This window comes from Astatotilapia calliptera, chromosome 15 (assembly GCF_964374335.1).
Source record: "Astatotilapia calliptera chromosome 15, fAstCal68.1, whole genome shotgun sequence".
Classification (NCBI taxonomy): domain Eukaryota; kingdom Metazoa; phylum Chordata; class Actinopteri; order Cichliformes; family Cichlidae; genus Astatotilapia; species Astatotilapia calliptera.
In genome coordinates, this window is record NC_137436.1 from 6,300,319 (window position 1) to 6,321,838 (window position 21,520).

Genomic DNA, 21,520 nt, shown 5'->3' on the forward strand with positions numbered 1-21,520 from the left:
ACATACCCATATGCACACACCGGTGTACAAACACAAAAACCTTACTAATTCCTTACCTGAGCTGGAGGTAGTATGTGAATCTGGAGGCCATTGTTTTGTTGCCTGATTGAATTCAGTAAAGCTTTGTTTCACAAAGCACAACCTACTGTACTCACCATGTGGTGGGAGTTGATAGTAAAACTGACCCACCCACACAGTGAAAATTGGATTAGCCAGAGAAGTAAATTAGATTTTTGTGCACCTCCCCACCTCTGAGGTCATGCCACCACTCAACTCAGTCTCTCCATGACTTCAGTTTTATTCATCATTCACTTACTTCCTGCTTTGTTTCTTCCCAGTATCCCTCACGCTACCTCCACTTTGAGATCACTTTCATTTGGGCCTAGAGTACTGGCGGCCAAAGGGCATCTATAACAGTAAATCTTTCAAATAAGTTTTGAAAAATGAGCTAAAATTGGTAATTTTGTAATTTTTTTACACTCCTAATAGCTCAAATAGTCCAATATCATCACATCTTAAGTTTGCACAAGTTTGGCTGCTTGTGGCAGTTTGGTTTGTTACAAACATTGCTCAGTTATGACCCTGGTACCTGCTACACTCCAGCAGTAGTATCAGAAAGGGCACCCCCTGCTGTCAATGGAGATCCTTTCTCAGGTAATTAGGTCAAGTGAAGCTCACAATTAAGCGCAAACTCTTAATGTAGCTCATCTCCCCACTCCTGTAAGCCCCCTACCCCATCTGCTTCAGTAAGAGGAAATGAATCCTGTCTGGACTGCCAGGATGGAAAAAAAACCAAACAAGCCAAACAGCCGTTTTAATATTAGAATTACATCCATAATATCTGCCTACAACAGATTAGGTTGTGAGCTAATAAACTGAAGATGAAATTCAAGATGAGAAAACCTTAGTTTCCAGTTAGTCAACAAAGACAAACTCTTCTAGAAGTGAACATTGTATTTTTTATTATCATCATCATCTCAAGATCCCAAGCAAATGCTTAATACTCCAGCAAACATGCAAGGAATATGTACAGCAGGAGTCCAAAGGAGAGAAAGGGTACTAATGAGAAACATTATTTAACAAAATATCAAAACAACACTTAATTTGAGATAATTTTGAAAGAATTGAAACAATGATTACAACCCAACTCCCTTCATAAGTAGAAAACAAATTATAAAAGGAAAACATGGTGAATCTTGAAACCTGCAACAACAAACCAATACCTGAGTCAAAGACGAAGTCAAAGACGATTTGTCCGTGCAAATGGCAAAAACTCATGAGAGCTGTAGTTTGTATCAGATCATACAGTTAATGTTTGGTTAAATGATGAGATCCAGATCAGTAGAAGGAAACTAACCAACAAGATTTTACTTTGAAACACAGTCTAGTATTTTTTTTTTTCATGGCTTCATTAAAAGTTATTATACAGAGTGTATTTATTATAATTTATTTGTGACGACGGGTGTAGCAGGTTTAAGGGAAAAGGACAGTTACTGGCACATCACACGGAAGTCATTTTAAAATGTTAACCCTCCCATGGAGATGAGATTAAAATATATGAAAACCAGACAGAATGAATGAACAGGATTTCTCACCTCCTCCTCCTGCTGGTCCTCACATTTTCACTGAGCCCTTCAGCTCTCTAAACATCTTTGAGTACAAGTCTTTCTCTTTGTCCAGGCTGTCTTTATAGCACCTGGGACAAGAAAATGACACGTGAATATCTTCCGAGTGGTTTCACAAATGTTACAAAAGACAGTTATGATCCACTATGAGGAACACCTTGCTTGTACTGGGCTGTACCTCTTTTTGCCTTGTGTGTGCTTTGTGACATGGTATGATATCCTGCGGGAAGTTGTGGATTCAGATATGCTCTTCTGCACACATTGGCTGAGTAACAACTGGTTATTCGAGTTACTGTCGTCTTTTTAGCAGCTTGTAGCAGTCTGGCCAATGAGGCAGAAAACCACTGCTTACTGTTCATTTTCCCTTTTTTGGATCATTTCCTTTTAAACCCCAGAGATGGCCGTGTGGGAAAATTCCAGTAACTCAGCAGTTCCCAAAATACTCAGATCAGCCTGTCTGGCACCAACAATCATGGCACGTTCACAGTCACCTAAATCACCTTTCTTCCCCATTCTGATGCACAGTTTAAAGTTTAGCAGGTAGTCTTGACTATGTATAATCCAGTTTCTGCCATGTGATTGACTGATTAGACGTTTGATAGACCTTAACGAGCTGTTGAAGCAGTTACACAAAGCACCTAAAAAGTGGTGGGTGAGTGGAGGCATTAATATAAAATTAATGTAATAGTCACGGTTGTGTGGACAGACAGAGGGCTCTAGGTCAGGTAGCTGTTACAGTTTCAGCGAACTGCTGTGCATACTGCTGCACACAGGCCAGGAGAAACAGCTGAAGCAGCATTTATTCTAAAGTCATTAAAATCATCTTACATTGTCACTTTCCTCAGAAGGTTGTTGATGTCACTGTCAAAGGGCTTCTGTGCTTGAGCAGATGTGAGGCAACAATGAGCACTCGCATACTCATGCAGCTCCAGGTAAGCCTAAAAGAAATGCGATTAGTGTATCAAACTGCATCTTTAACTAAGTTAATATGTTTTGGGAGACTTGAAACACGAAAGCGTGAATAAAAATGATTTTGTTTCCTGTTTTTCCTGTGTCATCAACCCCCTTTTTTGTTTGTTTTTTTAAACCCCCCAGAGATAGTGAGGATTATTTATCTGACAGTCTGGAAGACAAACAAAAGCCCCGTCCTACCTGTCCGCAGCGGAAGAGAGCCTTTGTGTTGGCAGAGTCTATCTCCAAGGCTTTGTTTCCATATTTCAGGGCTTTGTGCGGTCTTTCCAGGCGGAGCTCAGCGAGAGAAATATTCAGGTAGAGAGGAAGCAGAGCCGTCTTGATCCTCTCCTTCTCTAAATCACTCTGTGTTCCCCTGTTTCCCAGCAGCGTCATAGCCTGCAGGCAAAGCAGAGAAATATAATCAAAAAACACTTTCACCAAGAACAACTTGGCATGATATTAGCCATCGCAGTAAAACGTAATTAAAAATAAAAACAATTAACATACTTCAAAATGTACCTGTTTATAGCGATCTTTGGCATTGTAATATCGGTTCTGGTTGAAGAAACGGTTGCCAAAGCTCCGCAGTGTGTTGACAACTTCAAGAAGTGTGGACATAGGAACGGTGTTCTGCTGCTCCTGAGGAGGAGAACAGAAATCAAAGACCGTTTCTGATCTGTGCTATAAAAGCAAAAAAGTAGAGGCTTTTAAGTATGTGTAGTAAAGATGCAGATCTGTCTGAGGTTGGTAGTACTAAACAGAGCACCTGCAGCCTCCCTACCAGACTCATTGTAATAAAGTCATCCACTTGTCCTGAGTCAAGGTAGTCGAGGATCTGAACCTCATACAGAACCACAGCTGCTGTGGGGATAAATGGAGGGCATCCCATTTCCCCGTAAGCATACTGAGGCTGGAGGAGGAACCGAGAGAACTCTCCTTTCTTCATGGTCAACAGACCCAGCTCCAGCCCGGCCAGTGTCACATCTGTTTGAAGAATGACTTTTAAAACTGGTATATTTCAGGCAGGAAAACAAAAAACTCACGGTTCAGCCATTGTAGAGCATTTCTCACCTCTCCCCAACTTCATCATCTGAGGGTATTTGAGGTGAGTGGTGGTTTCAAAAGGCTGATCAGAATATTCCAGGAATCCTGAGTAATGGACTGTGTGGAAGTAAAACCAGACCATCAGTGATGTAGCAGCTCAACCAGCTCACACAATTCACAGGTTATTGCCCATAAAATGGCAAACGTGACCTTCAGGAGACAACTGGGTGCAGGGTTCATAACAATCTGAACAACACTCTACAAGAAGTAGAGATTTTTGTGAATTGTGGCTAGACAAACTAAAAATCCTGACCTCACGTATATGATAACTTACAACTGTAAGAGGCTTTAACAAGAAATGTGTACTCATACATACTGAGTACTGAAGCGTTTTCGGGGACAGGCGGGCCCTCTCCTGGCTGGACCACCTCCTTCAGGATTCCTCCATCTCCTATGATATCGTTCATCCGCGGACGTAGCCGCTCAAAAGGACTCTACGATGGAAAGAAGATTAAATGACACTTGGCAAACACACATTTTATACTCAAACACCAACCGCTGCATTCTTATGTGTGACACAAAGTTGGTATAGTTTGCTACTGAAATTTATGTGTACTTCAAGGACCAAAAATGTTCATACTGTGAGTGTACCCTTCATTTCGTTATATTTTGTTTACAAGGAGCAAGAATTTCTCATCATTTTTTAAGTGGTTCCCCAGACTTTATGGAGGTCTTCAAAGGTTTTCTTTGCTGCTCTGCTATTTTACACATTTTAGTCCAGTCCTTGTACCTAACTATTTTCAAAGTTATTATTTGTTTGTTTGTTTAGCCACTTAAAACTGACCAATTAATCATTCAAGCATAAAAAAAGCCCCTAACTCAAGGCATGAAAGTGTTGGGTATACACATAACAAACAACTTAACAAAGAACTGATTTTAAAATTGTATCTTTATCTTTGTTACGAGCAGCTAATCACAAGAACACGGCACGGCATAGTTGTTTTCTTTAGTTGAAAAAAATAAAATAAAAAAATAATACAACAAAAATATCCCTGTGTCCTCAAAAAAAGAAAAGTGAACAAATAGAGGAAAATAGTGGTAGACCAGGTAAGGGTCACAAAGGGCTGTGTACACACACACACACACACACACACACACACACACACACACACACACACACACACAGTAAAATAAATACCAATATTAAATGGCATAATAGGCAGCAAATAATGACACAATAAAATAGGCTGGTAGTTAAAAAATAATAATAAATAAAATTCTTACAAAAAAAATAAATCTTACTGCTTTTTAGCACACAGCGACAGCGAAAAAACAAAGCGTAGCTGTAGTAGGAGACAAGGCTCCGTCCCATCTAGCTTTTTCTAGCACAATATTGTGCCTGTAAACGAAGACAGTGAGGAGCAGTGTATTTTAAGCCGTTACACACCTGAAATGAAAATCAGTGACATGGTCTTATGGTCTTAGAGATTAATCCCAGTCTGACATTGTCGGTTCAAATTGGTAGGTATGTACAAAGAAATGTCAGGAAGGAAGGAGGTAGAACAGTGAGGCTCTGGGATGTTTTATAGATGACGATCTGATTGTGATACCTCATACAATAGTAGTTAGAAAAACCTTCATTTTTCAGCATGGCAATGATCCCAAACACCCCAAAACACCCACAGCCATGGACTGGCCTCCCCAGAGCTCACAGCTCAACTTTACTGAAACAGTGTGGGCGTATCTTGATAGAGAATAGAACAAACAGCAGCCAACATCCAAAGAAGAGCTTTGACCATCCTCCAAGAAGCCTGGAGAACAATTTCTGAAGACTACTTAAAGAAATGAATAGAAAGCTTGGTTGTGTTGTTGAAAAAACGTGGTCTTACCAAATACTCACTCGTTACAATCGTGCAAACTGTTTTTGCACGTTTCAATAAATTGCTGAAACTTTTACTAGCAAAATATGAAGAAAATTTAACAAAAACCTTTGCACAGCTATGTATGTGAGGTATTTAGAGTAAATACTGTTGACACTAATCAGAATTCTCTTGCATGTAAAATCATTGTGTTGAACTGGCAGTGAAGTACATAACCAGCTGACACTTGAGGCTAACGGTGAACTGTACCTAATTTTACCAAGCTAGTTGTGTCATTTCAAACCTGGGCACTATTTAAAAATAATAGCCTACATAAAGAATATATGTTTTTTCTAGACTAGCTGTAATATTACATTATAGTGGTTATATTTTTTTAGCAAAAATTCAAACTTTGCTAGCATTTGGTCAGTTAGCTGAGCTAGCAACTTTCAGGCTTGCTGACACGTTTACTTACCGGAGACCTCGTTTCGAGCGGCTCCTCGCCGTTTATTAGCCTCCGCAAACTCGATATTAACCCGTTCCTTGACATTTACTCGGTAGTATGAGTTAAAACTGTTGTAAACAGCGCTGTTACACAGATAACTCTGTAAAGCCAGTTCCCTAGTTTGTTCTGGCGCTCAGGCTTGGGTTAATTACACCACGTGACCTTGACGAGCGTCCCAAACTGTGCGCAGAAGATGGGTCCAGGAAACGCGTCTGTGCAATTTGTCTGCACATTTAGGTGAGCCAATGCCAACTATACACGGGGCTGGTATTACCAATCCCAATACTGAAACTTTTAGCCTATAAATTCAGTTTATTTGGGAAGAGCACTGTATCATCATCAGTCTGCAAATTCCGCCCTTAACGAGCCTTTTGAACTATTGACTATTTTGAAACTGGGGTCTGTGTTGTTTTAACAGACAGAAATCGTCATCCTACTTTAACTGCCCGTTGATATATAAAAAAAAAAGACAGACTGGAAAATAGAGACACACAGATAAAAAAAAAAAAAAGAAACAATAAAAATGTCCTTGTTCATAAAACTTTTAATTCAAATTCCAAACAGATTTTAAATATTGTAAATATAACAAACATTAAAGTTATTTTTGTGTAGATGTGCACTGAGTTTATTTAGACAAAACTGTGTGGCCACCGTTGAGCAACAAATTATATGTGAATATATGTAACAAATTCTGAAGCTTACACTAACATAAGAAATAATGATAATTTTAAAAAAAAGACAAAAACTATCTATGCACACATATCAGTCAATAGATTACAGGTAGTATATAATTCACAGTTTTTCCAACTTTAACATCTGTTGCTTTAAGCTTATGTTTAAAGTTTTAAGTGTGTAAACAAATAATACAAAACTGAAATATAATAAACTGTACAGAAAAGGTAAAAAAAAAAAAGATGTTAAATTGACAAAAGTAGGCCATTTGTACAAAGTGGGATCAGACTATTACTTGAACTGAACTAAGCTGGTAAGGAAACAAAGTCAGTCTTGTGGTTCTCTTTAGAATATGTACAGTATAAATAACTTTATTGACATACTTTAGTTGCTAATACCAGTAATAACACTGTCTGCAGTGAAATGCTTCATTTTCATCAAAAATTCTGCAGTTCAGCCGGATAGACAAAGTTGCTTCTGAAAAATTTGTAGGCCATTAGCTGTCCTCCAAATATCATCATCACCAGGCCTGTACCTGTGGAGAGAAGAGTTAAAGGACTGCAAGAGCAGCTGAATCTGCAGGCATGATGTAAGTGAGCTATAGTATGTCTAGATAGAAGAAATGTAATATCTTGAAATAGATTGGAAGCTTGAAAAACAAAGTGGATATTTTTTTGTCTTCTGCAAATGAGATTGGAGTCAGACAGAGGCACGGACAGAACAATGAAGGAGTACAAATCTTACCCAGAGCCATCCACCAGTGCTCAGCTGAAGGGAAGTCTGACATGACTGCAAAACACACCAGAATACAATTTAAATTTTGTGACAACAATTACTATCAAACTAATGAATACTGACTGTGACCTCGGGGAAAAAGATAAATATGCAAGCTTTATGCTTGGATAAACTGATTCCAGTTTAGCGGTGAACATTCAAATGAAATAGTGTCCGTGGGTTTATACGCTGAGCTGCAGCCTCTATATCCAGTTACATAACCAGGCCTCCAATCCTATCAGCTGTTCCGCTCAATTGATCCACTTTGTGTTTCTGCGTGCGTGTGTGTGTATATACCTGCTACAGTCATTGCAATGTGGAGAAGTGTGACAGTTATGGCATAGTCCCAAACCCACTCCTCCACAATCCAGGCAAACACCAGTCCTCCCAAAATATAGGTCACTTCTGTGGAAATTACTCCGACTGCAGGAAGAAAGCAAAAAAGTGGCACATCACCTTACAGAGCTGCTTTTGCTTTAACAATAAACTGCTATGTCCAGTCACATGCGACTGTGATAATGCTGAGCCACTATAAAATGACATTTTCAGACAGCACTCCTGATACTGAGTAGGAGCCCTTCAATCTTTTGTTCAGGTCAGGAGATTCCAGAAACAACAACCAATGAAAATCAGAGGCCTGACAGGATGAAGCTGGAGCCAGGGCTGCAGCGCAGTGACACCAGGGATGTCCGGAGAGGCATGAGGATGATCGCTGGCTGCAGGCCCAGCAGTCAAATGCTAGATGGGGACATCAAGAGGGCCAACAGGCTTAAATGTTTATTTGGAAGATTTGGCACATCGCCTTGCATTAACTAGCAATGCTGCCACCACCTCCGGAGACATGTCTGGAGAAGGTCCCTGTTCCGATACCACGAGGGCCCATCCCAATGCCAGCAACTCAGCGATTGCAGTCTGGTAGCCTCTTAGTTCACACATCATGAAGGCTAACTGCTTGCAAAACACACACACACATACATACCAGGGTACACTATCAGATTCATATTCTCTGATTTCTCCAACACCTTTAAAAAAGATGACTCCTATGTAGGTTACTGCAGTGGTGTCCTGGATCATAGATTACTTTACCAGATTTTATGAGTAATTCCCATTTTTGAGCAGGACTGGAACAACACAGTACACCGCGACCTGTTTACTTTCCTCTTTGAGCTGCAAGCTTGAGACTTAAAGTTCACAGCAGTCTTTTCTTGGATTAATGAGAAATAAATCATCTTATTTGAAGCTGACCTTTCTCTCCTAAGTAAGCCCATTTAGGAAAAATAACCTTGATTATTTGGAGAATAATAAGAGAAACACGAGGAGTTCTTTCACTGTGTTCATGGGTCAAGTTTCATCCTTAACAACCTAAATATGCAAAAAGGACATGAGAGAAAAAAGGGTTGCATTATTCTGATTTCAGAATTTTCCTGCTTTACTATCTTGAGCTTCAATCCACCATCTGCCCGGAGTCTTTCTGTGTGGAGTTTGCATGTTCACCCAGTGTCTGCGTGGGTTCTCTCTGGGTACTCTCACTTTGTCCAACAGTCCAAAGTTTGTTGACAACATGACAGAGTCTATAGAACAATGTAGGTGAGAACTGTGGACTAGAAAGTCCAAATTCAATACTTCTGAAAGTTGCAGAGATTATACAAGAAAGAGAGATTATAGAAATGTAAAAAAATAATTTTCAACAGATAGTGATGACATTGATATGACTATACTGAAGAAAGTAATTCATGAAATTATGTGTCCAATTACATATATATGTGATTTATCACTCAGAACAACTAGATCAACATCTATGGTAATGATGGAGTTAGTGTAAAATATTACCGAACATATACATAATAAAAAAATATGCAGTGGGGATATTTATTGACCTGTAAGAGGCTTTTGATACAATTGACAATAAAATATTGTTACAAAAAATGGAAAGATATGATGTGAGAGGGGCCAAAAACAGCTGGTTAAAAAGTTATCTTGATGACAGACAGCAATTTGTACAAATTGGTCAGTCAAGTCTGTGTGCTTGAATATTTTACCTGTGGTGTCCCACAAGGTTCAGTATTGGGTCCCAAACTATTTAATATGGCATCTGTAGAGTGACAGACTTGTGTGCATCTATGCATGTGCATATGGATATGTATAGGTGTGTAAGTATGTATTTATGTATGTGTTTATGTATGTATGCATTTGTATGTAGATATGTATATTGTTACCATTTTGATTAAGAGATTATATGCAAACTTAGGGGCAGGACTGGATGATCCACTGCTTCTTTCTGCTCACCTTTTTGTTCGGGTTTATAGATCATTATGTTGGGAATTTTTTATTTCAGTTTCCTGTGTTTGTTTGTTTTTGTTTGTTTTTTTTAAATTTTAATAATTCTAAAAGAAAGAAAGAACGAAAGAAAGAAAGAGCCCGTAGGCCTGAATGTGAGTGAGAATAGTTATCTGTCTCTCTGTGTTAGCTGTGTGATAGACTTGCAGTCTATCCAGGGTGCGCTCGCCCTATGACAGCTGTGATAGGCTCAAGCCCTTTATATATATATTTAAACACAAGAATCCACGTGTCCCTCAAATTTAACACTTTCCTTGTCCCAAGTTCTCAGTTATGTGCGCATTATATGCAGTAATTAAATCAGAGGTGCCCGCTTCTTCACAAGCGGTTGCCACAGTGGGTCTTTGAAGTCAGACAATTGTGAGAACAGATGGAACACACAACTTTTTCTTCTAGATCATATAATCAAAATATGGTCAATGTGTTTTATTTTGAATTAAAACATATTTATTTATTTCATTTTTAGCTTCTGAAAAACTGGAAAGGAGCTAAATTATACTGTATACAGCACAAGTCATTTTAAATAGTGTGTAATTCCAAGATAATTCTGTGTAAAAACGAATGACTGTAGCTTCTGTCTTTCGATGAATGCTGCAATGTCTCAGAGGAGAATTATATACTAAACATGACTCACTGCAGCACTGAACGTCACAGGACGTCCTTGCTTCCTTCTTGTGGCTGTCAAGTTACACAGTTCCTCCTCTTTCTGATGAAGTAGTATAATTTTACAATTTCTACAGTCTTGAGCAACTGTTATGAAGCAGTTCCCCCGCAGGGGTTATTAAAGTTTTTCTGATTTCCATTCAGGCTTTAATGCACTAAAAACACTTAAAGGCTACCTATCATAGTCATTTACATCTCTTTCTGTAAAAAAACAAAACAAAGAAAACCCTATATTTTAGCTTTATAGTTAAATGGAAATAGAAGTAATCTATTACCACGAAATGTGTAACTATTGGACTAAAGGTACTCACTGTGGAGGAGGACAGCATATGTCTCATATGTTTTGGATTTAACCTTAAAAGTAACTGATAACCTCAGAGCTGAATAAATTCAGCATTTTGTAAAATACTGGCCTCTGAAATACAGCAGAATGTAAGTAACAGAGGTCATGAAAATGATGTGCTCCTCTAGTTTTACTTCACAACTGTAACTCACCCAGGTATTTGGGGTTCTGCCATGACGGTTGCGCGGTGTAGTCGAATGGAGCCAACAAGCTGTTGATTTCATGAACCCTGAAGACATGAAGCAAGAAAAGATAATGACGTGAGCACGAACAATAACAAGTCTATTGCAACCTGCTTATCTGTCTCTCTTATCCCACTGGGTCTCATTATCGTGTGAGTCTGAGTTTACCTGAGCAGTCCAATGCAGAGACTGACCGCGATGTAGTAGAGAGAGTAGAAGCACACCATGCACATCAACAGATTCTGCAGAACAACCTGAAGAGAGGAGAAGGAAGACTAAACCATTAAAGCTAATGAAGAAGCTATAAAACCTGCTGTAGTCCAAGTTTCCTGTCCTGAAAAAAATCTCTTTCTGAAGGAGCATAAAGAACAAACAGTAACTAAGATTCTGTGATGAAATACTACTTATTTATAATGCTGCACCTTACTGGCAGCATTTTTGCCTCATTTCTAACTGTTTATGACAGAGAGGGCAGGACAGAAATATCAAGTGTTATGGCTTTATTTTCACATTTTTCTGAGAAAACTCATCTGGAGATGTTTACCGGAAAAGACACGGGTTATCTGATATATTGCTTGGCTCCTGAAGCTGACAGAAAATCACTGCTCCTCTCCTCCATCTTCTTCTTACGTGACCCAGAAAACTCCTGACAGCAGACAGTCAATGAGTGCTCCCTAAGGCATCCTTTTATAGATGACTGACTGCAACCTTTTCAGAAAATCAGTTATATAACACCCTAGGAGGGCTGATAACACCCCTCAGGGCTGACAGTTTGGCTTGTCAGACACAGGTAAAACTAATTACATTAAAAGCTGGTTCCATTCCAGTCAGGTGTGCAGGTGCCAGCACAACGGCTCACTGGCTTGCTGGCATACTTTAATGGAATGGGGTCATCGTTAATCTTATTAGTTATTGTTGTGACAAGTCAAACGTCTGCAAATAAGATGAATAACAACTTTCACTGCACTTTCGGGTAAAATAAACAGGCACTTCTGGTTTCGAAGGTAACAGGATACATGATGACGAGTCAAGCTGCTCATGTGTTTTTTTTGACTCATTTCTTCATCACCAATGATAAATGTTAGATATCCAGTATTTCCGACAGAGAAAAGTGCAGCTTTTTGCAGTTTATGCCCCCAAACTCTGGAACATCCTACCTAAGAATGTTAGAAACTCAAACTCTAGCGATAATGCCAAGAATCTGGGATTTGAGTAGGGTTTTTCATTCACTAGTAATAAATCAATCAAAATCGAGTGAGCAGTGGTGCATTTCATAATACCAGCATACAGCTGTACCTACTGCTGAGTTCATCCACATTTAGTAATCTGGCAGATACAAAGAAAAATCCTATTTTCTTCATCAATGTCATACTGCTCTTACTTTCAGTTTGATCTTTCTCTATATTTCATTCTGCCCCTGATTGTAAATATGCACTCTCTTTCTATATCCAGAATGAAACTCTTATGTTGTTCATTACCTCAGATCTCTTTTCTCATTTAAATCTAGTAATTACACCACACAGTTTAAGAAGCCTCATATATTCTCCATGTGTACACTAATGTTAGAAGAACTGCTTTCAGGTACTGCGCACCGCTCAAATAGAATGAGCTGCAAACAAGCTCCGACAGCTTCAGTATCTGATGATTTTTTATAACTCTTCCAACATTTTCTCAATTCAGTTATTATTTCTTTGTTTATTGTTGTACGACTGTTTCTCTGTTCTGATCGTGTTCTTGTGTGATGTGTTTTCATTTTCTCAGGTCTCCCTTGGACAAGACATTGGAAACATTTTGTTTCTGTGACTGGCAGACTGATGTTTTAATATATAAAATGTAAGACATTTGCTGTAATTTCTCTTACGATTACTAAACGAACTCTCTAAAAAACATGTAAATAGGCACCTCAGGCATATACTGTTCTGTACAAAAGTCTCGTGCCACCCCTCATTTACTTATATTTTGCCAAGAAATTGGGATATTGGTTCAGCAATTTATTGAAAAGTGCAAAAAGAAATTGAAATATAGTATATAAGGCAAAAATAGCAATTGTACAATTCTAATGAACCTGTAAGTCAATATGACTGTTACAGTGATGCCACAATGCTTCAATAAAGTTGAGGTCTGGGCTCTAGGGAGGGCAATCCATGACTGATAGTGTGTGTTTTTCCATTCATATGCTTTAACAGCACTGGCAGTGTGTGAGAGATTATTATGCCCCCACTTCCACTGAGATCATCTCTTATGAGGCTTTAGTAAACAGTAGATGGATCAACTGAAGGGCCAGGTGCATCTCTCAAGTCCTGTTTTTTTTTTTTTGCTTGAATGATTCATAGCTCATAAGGTCTTAACTGGCTCAACAAAAACAAACAAACAAAAAGAAAAATATCCAGCTGACAGGTGCAAGGACTTGACTGAAAATGAAAGGCAGCCAATGTCCAAAGACAGACTTTGAAAGACCTGGAGAACTATTGCTCAACAACACTTTAAAAACAAAAATTAAAAGTAACTAACTTCTTGGAAGCAGACTATAAAGAAAAGAGGTGTGGCTCAAGACTTTTGCACAGGACTGTAAGATAGTGTTAGCAGTTTTTACATCAGCACAAAAATGGAAAAATGCTTAACAGTTTAATATATGAATACTTTACAGACTCTGCACCTGATATGTGGCGTTAAGGTACATTAATGTACAATGTTTTCTCATCTTCCAGTATTTCTCGATTGCATTTCACAATATATTCTGAGCTCACTGGGATGTTTAGACCTTAGATACCGTCTATGATTACTTCTCACTGTATATTTCAACAGTTTGGATCACAGTGTGAGTCTGTCCAAAACCATTAAAGTAGCTGAGCTCATGCTAATACCATCAGACACAACTAAACACTTTGGCTAGCTGTCTGTTTGCCATCTTATTGCCATCTCCTGATTACAGATTATGTTTTAAAAGCATGACCTGGAAATTAGCTTTGATTTCTAGGAATGCAAGCCTACAACCAGATGTGCAGTGCCACATACACTTATGGATTAGAAAATATGACATTATACAAAACCACTGCTAGCTAATTGTTAATTATGTGTGTAATGAGGTGCTATAATTCAAATGATTGTCAGTAATTGTAATTTTCAGTAAGAAAATTATTACCAAGTTGGCTAAACATTTTGACCCTCCACATACAGTAGTCTAACTGTATTCTAACCATTTTCTACATACAGTACCAGAGTGTGTCCTTACCCAGGTATCACTGGGTGTAGTTTTGAGGGAGATGGGTCCATGGCGTTTTATGAGCGTGACTCCACAGCAGCGACAGCAGTAGTCCAACAACATGAATGGTTGCTGGTCTACATGAGAGAGGCAGCATGTGTATATCCGAGTGTGTGTGAGAGCATGTTGAGGGAAGAAAGGAAGGAGGGCTGGATTAGAAGAAATGAGATTACTACTAAGAAGACTGAATCAATCCCAAAGCGGATGAAGACAAACATATACATGTAGTCAGTATAGCTTTGAACACTTACACGTAAGTTAGATGAAGGATGTTGATTTTCAGACTTCAGGAAGTGCTACGGACAAAAATTTATGTGACAGTGTAGTAAACTTAATTTAGTTTATCACTCACAGGCTTTCGTTATTTTTTTATGTCTGTTAAAATTATAATGCCCTTACATTATAAAGGCAAAACGGTTCACTGAATAATAAAATCACTGATGAAAATGACTGGTTGCCTCTCCCTGAGACTGGTCTGGTCAGAGGTTTCTTCCTGTTAAAAGGGAGTTTTTCTTTCCCACGGTCGCCGAGTGCTTGCTCATAGAGGGTCGTGTGATTTTTTTCTTTCTAATATTGCTGGGTCTTTATAATATAATATAAATATAACCGTTAAACAACACCTGTTTTGAATGAGTTACTCTTGCTCAGTCTAAATGTGTAAATCATCCTTGAATTCATTTTTCGGGGGTGGAGGTTGGGGAGAATATTAAAACTTTTATTCTGCAGTTTGTAATGTGAACACTGGGTGGCAGCATAGCCTCAAATGAACTTAACCAACACACACGCACACACACGCACACACTGGAAGAGATGATAAGAGGCGCATGCAAGGGTCTGGCAGCAACAGATAAAATGCTGACCATTCATATGTATATATTTGTGCTGTGTGTGTCACAAATTGTTTTTCTACGTGTCTATTTTTGGCGTAGAGAAGAAAAAGAAAAAAAAGAACAGATTGGGAAAATCTGGAGGGGGGACTGGGGGCTGCCAGCTGCTGACCATCCATCATCTGTCATGAACAGAAGCGAGAGTGTCAGACAGGAGACAGAGAAATGACAGCAGCTCCATGTCCTCGTATCCTCCAGAAATTACGCAGGAAACTATATTCAACTCCTCATCGTCACAACATGCGTATCCCCCTTTGAGTGAGCGGTAAAGCACATGCACGTGCGCCTTTGTGTGGAGTGTGGAGTTGACTTGGCTGCCACGGTAACCTGCATCATTGTAACCATGGTGATGGTGAGCAGGGGAGTAGGAGGGGGGGTTGCATGAAGAGTAAGGTGGGCGTCATAACTAGCTGTCCCTCTGCAAGCGGTTTGTGTGCTGGTACATTTTATTACTCTGAAGCTCTCAGGAAACTTCTCACACTCGTCTGTGCTTCTCTGCTAAACATTCAGAAATCAGCAGGATGGGAACTGAATGTGTGACTGTATTTTACCTTGAAGTTAAGGTGTTTGGATGATTGTATGTTTGTAACTGCTGTAATGAGGGCTAAAAGTAAAAGCAGCTGGGATTAAAAGAACAATCTGTCATTTTGCAAAAACACACCATTTTGCTTCCTGGCAGAACATTTCAGTGAATGACAAATGGCACGCATGCTAAATATGAAGCCAGCTTTGTTTAGAATGTTTAGAATGAGGAGGGAGATAACAATCTACCTGCCAACAAAGCTAAAGCTTACCAGTTAACACATTATTTACATATTGCTTTCACCAGTTAGCAACAGCATTAAAACCACTGACGCAGTGATTAAATGACATTGATTATCTTGCATCAGTGGCACCTGTCAAGTGGTGGGGATATATAACACAGCAAGAGAACAGTCAGTTCTCGAAACTGATGTGTTGAAAGCAGGAAAAAATGCTCAAGCATAACAATACGATCGATTCAACAGGGGCCACATTGTGATGGCTTAACCACTGGGTTGGAGCATCTTCAAAACTTGTCTTGCGGAGTGTGAAGTGATATTTAGTACCTATAAAAGGTGATCTAAGGAAAGACTGGTGAACAGTCATCAAGGTCATTAGTGTCCAAGGCTAATGGATGCCTTTGGGAAGAGAAGGCTGGCCTGCGTGCTGATATTTCACAGAAGATGCAGTGTAGCACAAGCTGCTGACAGTCTGAATGCTGGCTGTAGCAGAAAGCTGTCACAACACACAATACATCACAGACTGGAGAGTATGTTTTGGTTTGCCACAGACCGATCACAGTGCCTATCCTGAACCTGGTTAACTGCTCAAAATCCTTATAATGTTTATGTGAACATCAGAACAGCACTGTAAAGCATCTGAAGAAGGTGGCTGATCTGGTGAGTGACTTCTCCCTCTAAATCATATGTCTCTGTGAAGTCTTTACATAGAGAAGAAATGGTTACAGGTTATGGTGAAGATAAATAGTAAGCAAACATGAACCTGGTATTCATGTGGATGTTGTTTTACTGTCACAGAAAGTTGATTCTATTCACCTGGATGTAACACTTTCAGTAGAACAAGTTTTGTCACTCATCAGTCTCTTTTCTCCAACTTCATAAACAGTGCATCTGCTTGATCACTGAAACCAGCACCATTCACTAATAATGAGGTCAGTTTCATGATCCTTAATAACCAAAATGTAATGACCAATGGCCACGGGTACTGCTCACAGAGAGTTGGGGAATGATTTAGACGTCTCCTCATGTGCCCTCCTCTTGGTTCAGACATGGTTGTTCCATTTTCACACAGATATGCCTCCTTGACTCTCTGCTTAAACCAGCATTCCTCCCTGTGCAGGATCTGTACATCCTCGTGATTGAAAGAGTAGCCACTGGCCTGTAGGTATAAATAGACTGCCAAGTCTTGACCTGACAAGTTAGTTCTTCTCCGTTGTGCCATTTGCTTCGCCGGAGGTTGCTTGGTTTCCTTGATGTATAAATCACGGGAGTCCTCCTGGCACTTAGCAGCGTACACCTTATTACTCTGTTTGCGTCGGAGAACCGGATCCTCAGGGTAGACCAATTTTGGGGGGTTTAAAAGCCACAGAGGCTCTGTTCTACAAAGAATATGCATCTCAGCTGTTCCAATACTCCTGACATATAAGGGATCACTAAAGGTTTTCGCTCAGGCAGCAGTTGTCCTTCTTCTCTCCTGAATTGCCTGGGGCTTTCTTTAGGTGCCTTCCCAACGTTAACAAATGCCCAGCTGGGATAATCACATTTACTCAGGGCCTTCTTGATATGTTTTTCTGCTTCCCTGGTCGCTGTATCTGTGTGGATGGTGTTCGCTCTCAGTTTGTGCTCCAAGTGGATAATGAGAGTCAAACCTTAAATACTGATCCGTATGTGCTGTTTTACGCTACACATCAACTTTTAAATGTTCCAGATTACTGATGGAAATCTCACAGTCTAAGAAGGCTAATATCCTCCCCGATGAACGTGATGTGTTTGTCCACCGAGTTATCTACAAACCTCAACCAAAGGCTCAGTGGTCTTCCAAGATATGATAACAGAGCCCTGTTTTCCACATCTTCCATATACAAACTGGCCACATTGGGTGAAATTGCACGTTTCTCTCTGCAATGGAGCTGGTTTCTGTCATTATGCAAATGTACTGTTTAAAGGTTGGGCAAACCTGCAGTCAGCTGAGACTGAAGAAGTCAGTTGGATGAGTGACGAAGCATTTCTTATTCTTTACGTTTACCCTTTGCTTTTCTTTTATGTGACCTTTTTCACACAAAAATTGTTCACATATAACTTGGCGAGCACAATAAAGAGGGGACTTAATGCAATCAAGCAGGCATCACCTTTTGACTTACACAAATGAAAGGATCTACTGCTGAAGTCTTAATTATAGAGACATTATTACTTTTATCAGTTATTTCTATGCCTTGGAGAAGAATTGAGGTAGCTGTCAGTCATCTTAATCTAACCCTCAGCTGAGAAGTCAATGAGAATATCTATCAAGTTGATCTATTCATTTTGACAGTGTATCACTTGTTGCACTGTGTGAGAGACAAAAGCATCATTGGCATGAGTTAAAACTTGTCTTTGACTTTCAGAAAGCCTCAATAGCAATTCATTCATCCATTTTCTTAACTGCTTATCCAGCTCAGGGCTGTTAGGAAGGGACAGAAGCTATCCCAGCTGCCATAGGGTGAAAGGCCAGGTCCACCCTGGACAAGTCGCCAGCCTACCAAGCTCACAGGTCAGGGAAATATATAACAAATTAAAACATGTGACAATGAATCTGTGTTTCAACCCAACTCAGCTCAGGCTATCAGTGGTGACATAAGCACAGTAAAACCTTTGAAGCCCAACGGCATTTTAGATGCATTTCAAGGCATTATGAATTATTAAGCCGGCACTAAAACTAAAACCTCAAAAGGCAAACAACAGGATGTTCTCTTACAAAATGTAACAAACCGTAAAGCTGGTCGCCTTTGCTTGCGATCCAGTCATAACAAATGAAACAGCAGCTCCAGACCTGATATGATACGAGTGTGAAAAATGGGAGCGATGACTCAGTTCAGCAGCGTGCTCCTGCAACCAAAGGGACTGTTTACACCACACGAGTGAGCTTAAACAATCTGTGCTGCATCCACCGAGGAGCAGAGATGAACATGCTGCGTCTCAGCTTTTTGTCCCGCTCTGTTTTTAAGGTCTCTGAAAATCATTTCAAAACAGACCAATAGGGAGGGATACTCATGAGCTCACTTGGGCTCATTGACCTACATGTCAATATGCTCTATGTGGGAGCCGAGAGGCTGTACTATCCATGCTGTGTGTCTGAATAGCACATAACGACACACAGACGTGGTTTGCATCTTAATTTGTTTAAGATAAACACGCAGCAGGAGGAAAGAGAGGAAAGCATGAACAAATGATCAGTCAATAATGGGGAAAAAATCATTAGTGGCTGCTTTAAATCATTCGTCAGCTTGTTTCTTTCTCCTTTAGCCAATCCTCCAATCATGGCATGTGAAATGATCTGTGAATACTGTCCTCTGGCTTCCAGCTCCCTCGCTGTCTGTCAGTCTTTATTTCATCCTTGCAAATATCCTCATTTGAAATGATAAACAGTGAAAGGAATTTGAAAAATTCTCTGCTGTCTTTCTTTCTCTTCTTCCCTCTACCTCTCCTTCATCAACATTTTCTCTCCACCCCCTTTTTCCAAATCTCCTCTCAATTACATTTTCCCATTAATTATTTAGCTGCAGACTCTCGTCCACAGCTGCTTACAATAAGTGTAACACCAAAAAGTCAACACATTTTGTAAATCACATAATCTCAAGAGGGCTTGTAAACAAGAAGTGTACCGGTAAACAATGTAAGGCTTTGTTTTTCCCCTCTAACTCCCACGCTCTCCCCACATCTTATTCTGGTTCTCGCCCGCCCCTCTACAGTATGTTTTCCTTTCAGTCCGTTATGAAATGTAAACAGAGCAACTGACTGACCACCTTCATGGATAACTGTGGATATCGCCTGGAGCATGTATCGGTTTGTATTTCCAGATGAGAGTTTTTGGTATGTTATAGGATCCAGATGTTTCCACAAAAAATCAGAAAAAGCTGCAAAGCTGCGTGTTTGAGGATTTAAATAGGCCACGTCTGTCACTGGGAGGGTGTATGTGCATGTGGCTCAAGAAAACGCTATGAGCTGTCGTTCATAATTAGTGAATTTATGGTTAACTGGGCCCTGTTTAAACTTTTTACGGCTAATAAGCAACTAAACAATAATGTTTACTGACTGGTTAACAAACAGTTTACAAAGACTGTCGGGATGTTACTGTGAAATGTGAAATAGATGGAGCAAATTACTGAAATAGGTAAAAACACACTAAAATATAATATATAAAGAAAAAAAGATTTATATTCTAATAAGCTTCAAAGTCAGTATTTGGTATGATAACCTTTATTCTTCAACACAGCCTGAACTCTCTTACGCAGATTACTTGTCATTTCTTTAAGTAGCCTCCAGAAATAGTTCTCCAGGCTTCCTGAAGGAACTTCAGAGCCCTTATTTGGATGTTGACTCCCTTTTGTTTCATTGTCTGTCCCACACTGCTTCAATAATAATGAGGTCCAGGCTCCGGGGAAGCCAATCCATGACCGATTATCTTCTATCCGGTTGTTCAGTCTAACGTCACTAGCCGTGTCTGGGCCTAAACTCTGCTGCAGGTCCATATATCAAACGATCACTATGGCATTACTGAGAGTTGAAAAACTGTCTAAAGTCTTTCATCTTTAATAAAATGATCAGCGTTCTGCTCTACCAGGTGTAACAATTGAGTTTAACATCCAGGCATCCATGAAAACCGAATTTATGACATTTAACGGAGTTAGAAGTTAGCAGGGAGTTAGCTCGCTAGCTTCTATCTAAATACAATATAGCATGTCCTGACTGCGGGGTTTTGGAAACAAATTAAAACGTACAGCTCTGTTATCACTTCCAGCATAAATGAAGACAGAAAACTAAACAGCAGTAACGTTTGTAGGGTTACTGAAGTTGGGCTAGCTGGTATATAATGATGTGCTGCGTGACCGCTAGCGACACAGCTACGTTAGCATAATATAAACAAGCTAACTTTTTTTTCCACTCGATAAAAGTTACCGTGAGTGTTCTCGGTGGTCAGGAACAAATGTAATCGCATGGCAGGATGCTGTAAAAGGACCAAACTTCAGCCAGGAGAACAACTGAGATAATCCATCCACAATACGAGGTTAGTCATTCATATACTGCTGCATGGGCTGGGCTGTAGTTACACCCTAAGGTTTTAAAAACTGAGCTTAAATAAATGATTAGCGGTAATAAAAGCCGAGGGAGGTCAACAGTGATCACTGACTGTTTTAGGAGCTTTTTGAGATCAAATAGAAGAAAATACATAACATTAAACATGTTAACAACACAAAAGCCATATTAAACGCAGACTACTTTAGACCCGGAAGTAGGATTCGTCGCGTCATCACTGAACAACCGGATTGTGGGTTTTTCTATCAGGTATGCTTTTCACTACATTAGCAGTGTGACCATGATCCCTGTAGTCGTGAAAAATGAAGATGTTTTCCAGATGGTATTGCATGGTGGATCAAAACCTGATGGTACTTTTCTGCAGTCATAATTCCACCAATTTAAAAAAGATCCCCAAACCATGACAGAGCCTCCAGTGTTGAACACTTAGTGTTGAACTTCTACCCTGACCTCCTCCATACATACCAACTATCATTTGTACCACAAATTTTAAATTTGGATCCATAACACTTGTAGCTACTGATGCAATGCCCAGTTCCTTTGTAATTTCTCCTTCAGTTGTGCAATTTCTTCAAATGT

General features: G+C 39.6%; 2 protein-coding genes across 3 annotated transcripts; both read right to left on the reverse strand.

The window, feature by feature from the left end:
• Positions 1 to 936: 936 nt before the first annotated feature.
• On the reverse strand, positions 937 to 6,172 carry fkbp6 (FKBP prolyl isomerase 6). Of its 2 annotated transcripts, none has more exons than XM_026143617.2 (9): positions 5,958 to 6,172; positions 4,000 to 4,117; positions 3,651 to 3,740; positions 3,361 to 3,563; positions 3,099 to 3,218; positions 2,778 to 2,975; positions 2,454 to 2,563; positions 1,596 to 1,696; positions 937 to 1,203 (listed from the first exon to the last, which is right to left on the reverse strand). In XM_026143617.2, exons 1-8 carry the CDS (start codon positions 6,030 to 6,032, stop codon positions 1,615 to 1,617), a joined length of 996 nt encoding a protein of 331 aa, XP_025999402.1. In that variant the 5' UTR covers positions 6,033 to 6,172; the 3' UTR covers positions 937 to 1,203; positions 1,596 to 1,614. The 2 variants fall into 2 exon arrangements, with proteins under 2 accessions (XP_025999402.1, XP_025999400.1); XM_026143615.2 differs by having other exon boundaries at positions 3,346 to 3,563.
• Positions 6,173 to 6,513: 341 nt separating this feature from the next.
• tmem244 (transmembrane protein 244) lies at positions 6,514 to 14,347 on the reverse strand. Its single transcript, XM_026142632.2, has 6 exons — positions 14,191 to 14,347; positions 11,127 to 11,212; positions 10,929 to 11,005; positions 7,731 to 7,856; positions 7,404 to 7,448; positions 6,514 to 7,194 (listed from the first exon to the last, which is right to left on the reverse strand). The coding sequence occupies exons 1-6, from the start codon at positions 14,281 to 14,283 to the stop codon at positions 7,097 to 7,099; spliced, it is 525 nt and encodes a 174-aa protein (XP_025998417.2). The 5' UTR covers positions 14,284 to 14,347; the 3' UTR covers positions 6,514 to 7,096.
• Between the last annotated feature and the right edge of the window lie 7,173 nt (positions 14,348 to 21,520).

Bases quoted from the DNA above. Each gene is read 5' to 3' on its own strand.
- tmem244 (XM_026142632.2), bottom strand. From the start codon at position 14,283: ATGTTGTTGGACTACTGCTGTCGCTGCTGTGGAGTCACGCTCATAAAA. The intron at 11,213-14,190 runs GTAAGGACACAC...TCCTCTCTTCAG, and splicing joins CTACACCCAGTGATACCTGG to GTTGTTCTGCAGAATCTGTT. The intron at 7,449-7,730 runs GTATATACACAC...TGTGTTTTGCAG, and splicing joins CATTGCAATGACTGTAGCAG to TCATGTCAGACTTCCCTTCA.
- fkbp6 (XM_026143615.2), bottom strand. From the start codon at position 6,032: ATGTCAAGGAACGGGTTAATATCGAGTTTGCGGAGGCTAATAAACGGC. The intron at 3,219-3,345 runs GTGCTCTGTTTA...TCTCCTCCTCAG, and splicing joins GTCTGGTAGGGAGGCTGCAG to GAGCAGCAGAACACCGTTCC. The intron at 2,976-3,098 runs GTACATTTTGAA...CTTTGCCTGCAG, and splicing joins CCAAAGATCGCTATAAACAG to GCTATGACGCTGCTGGGAAA.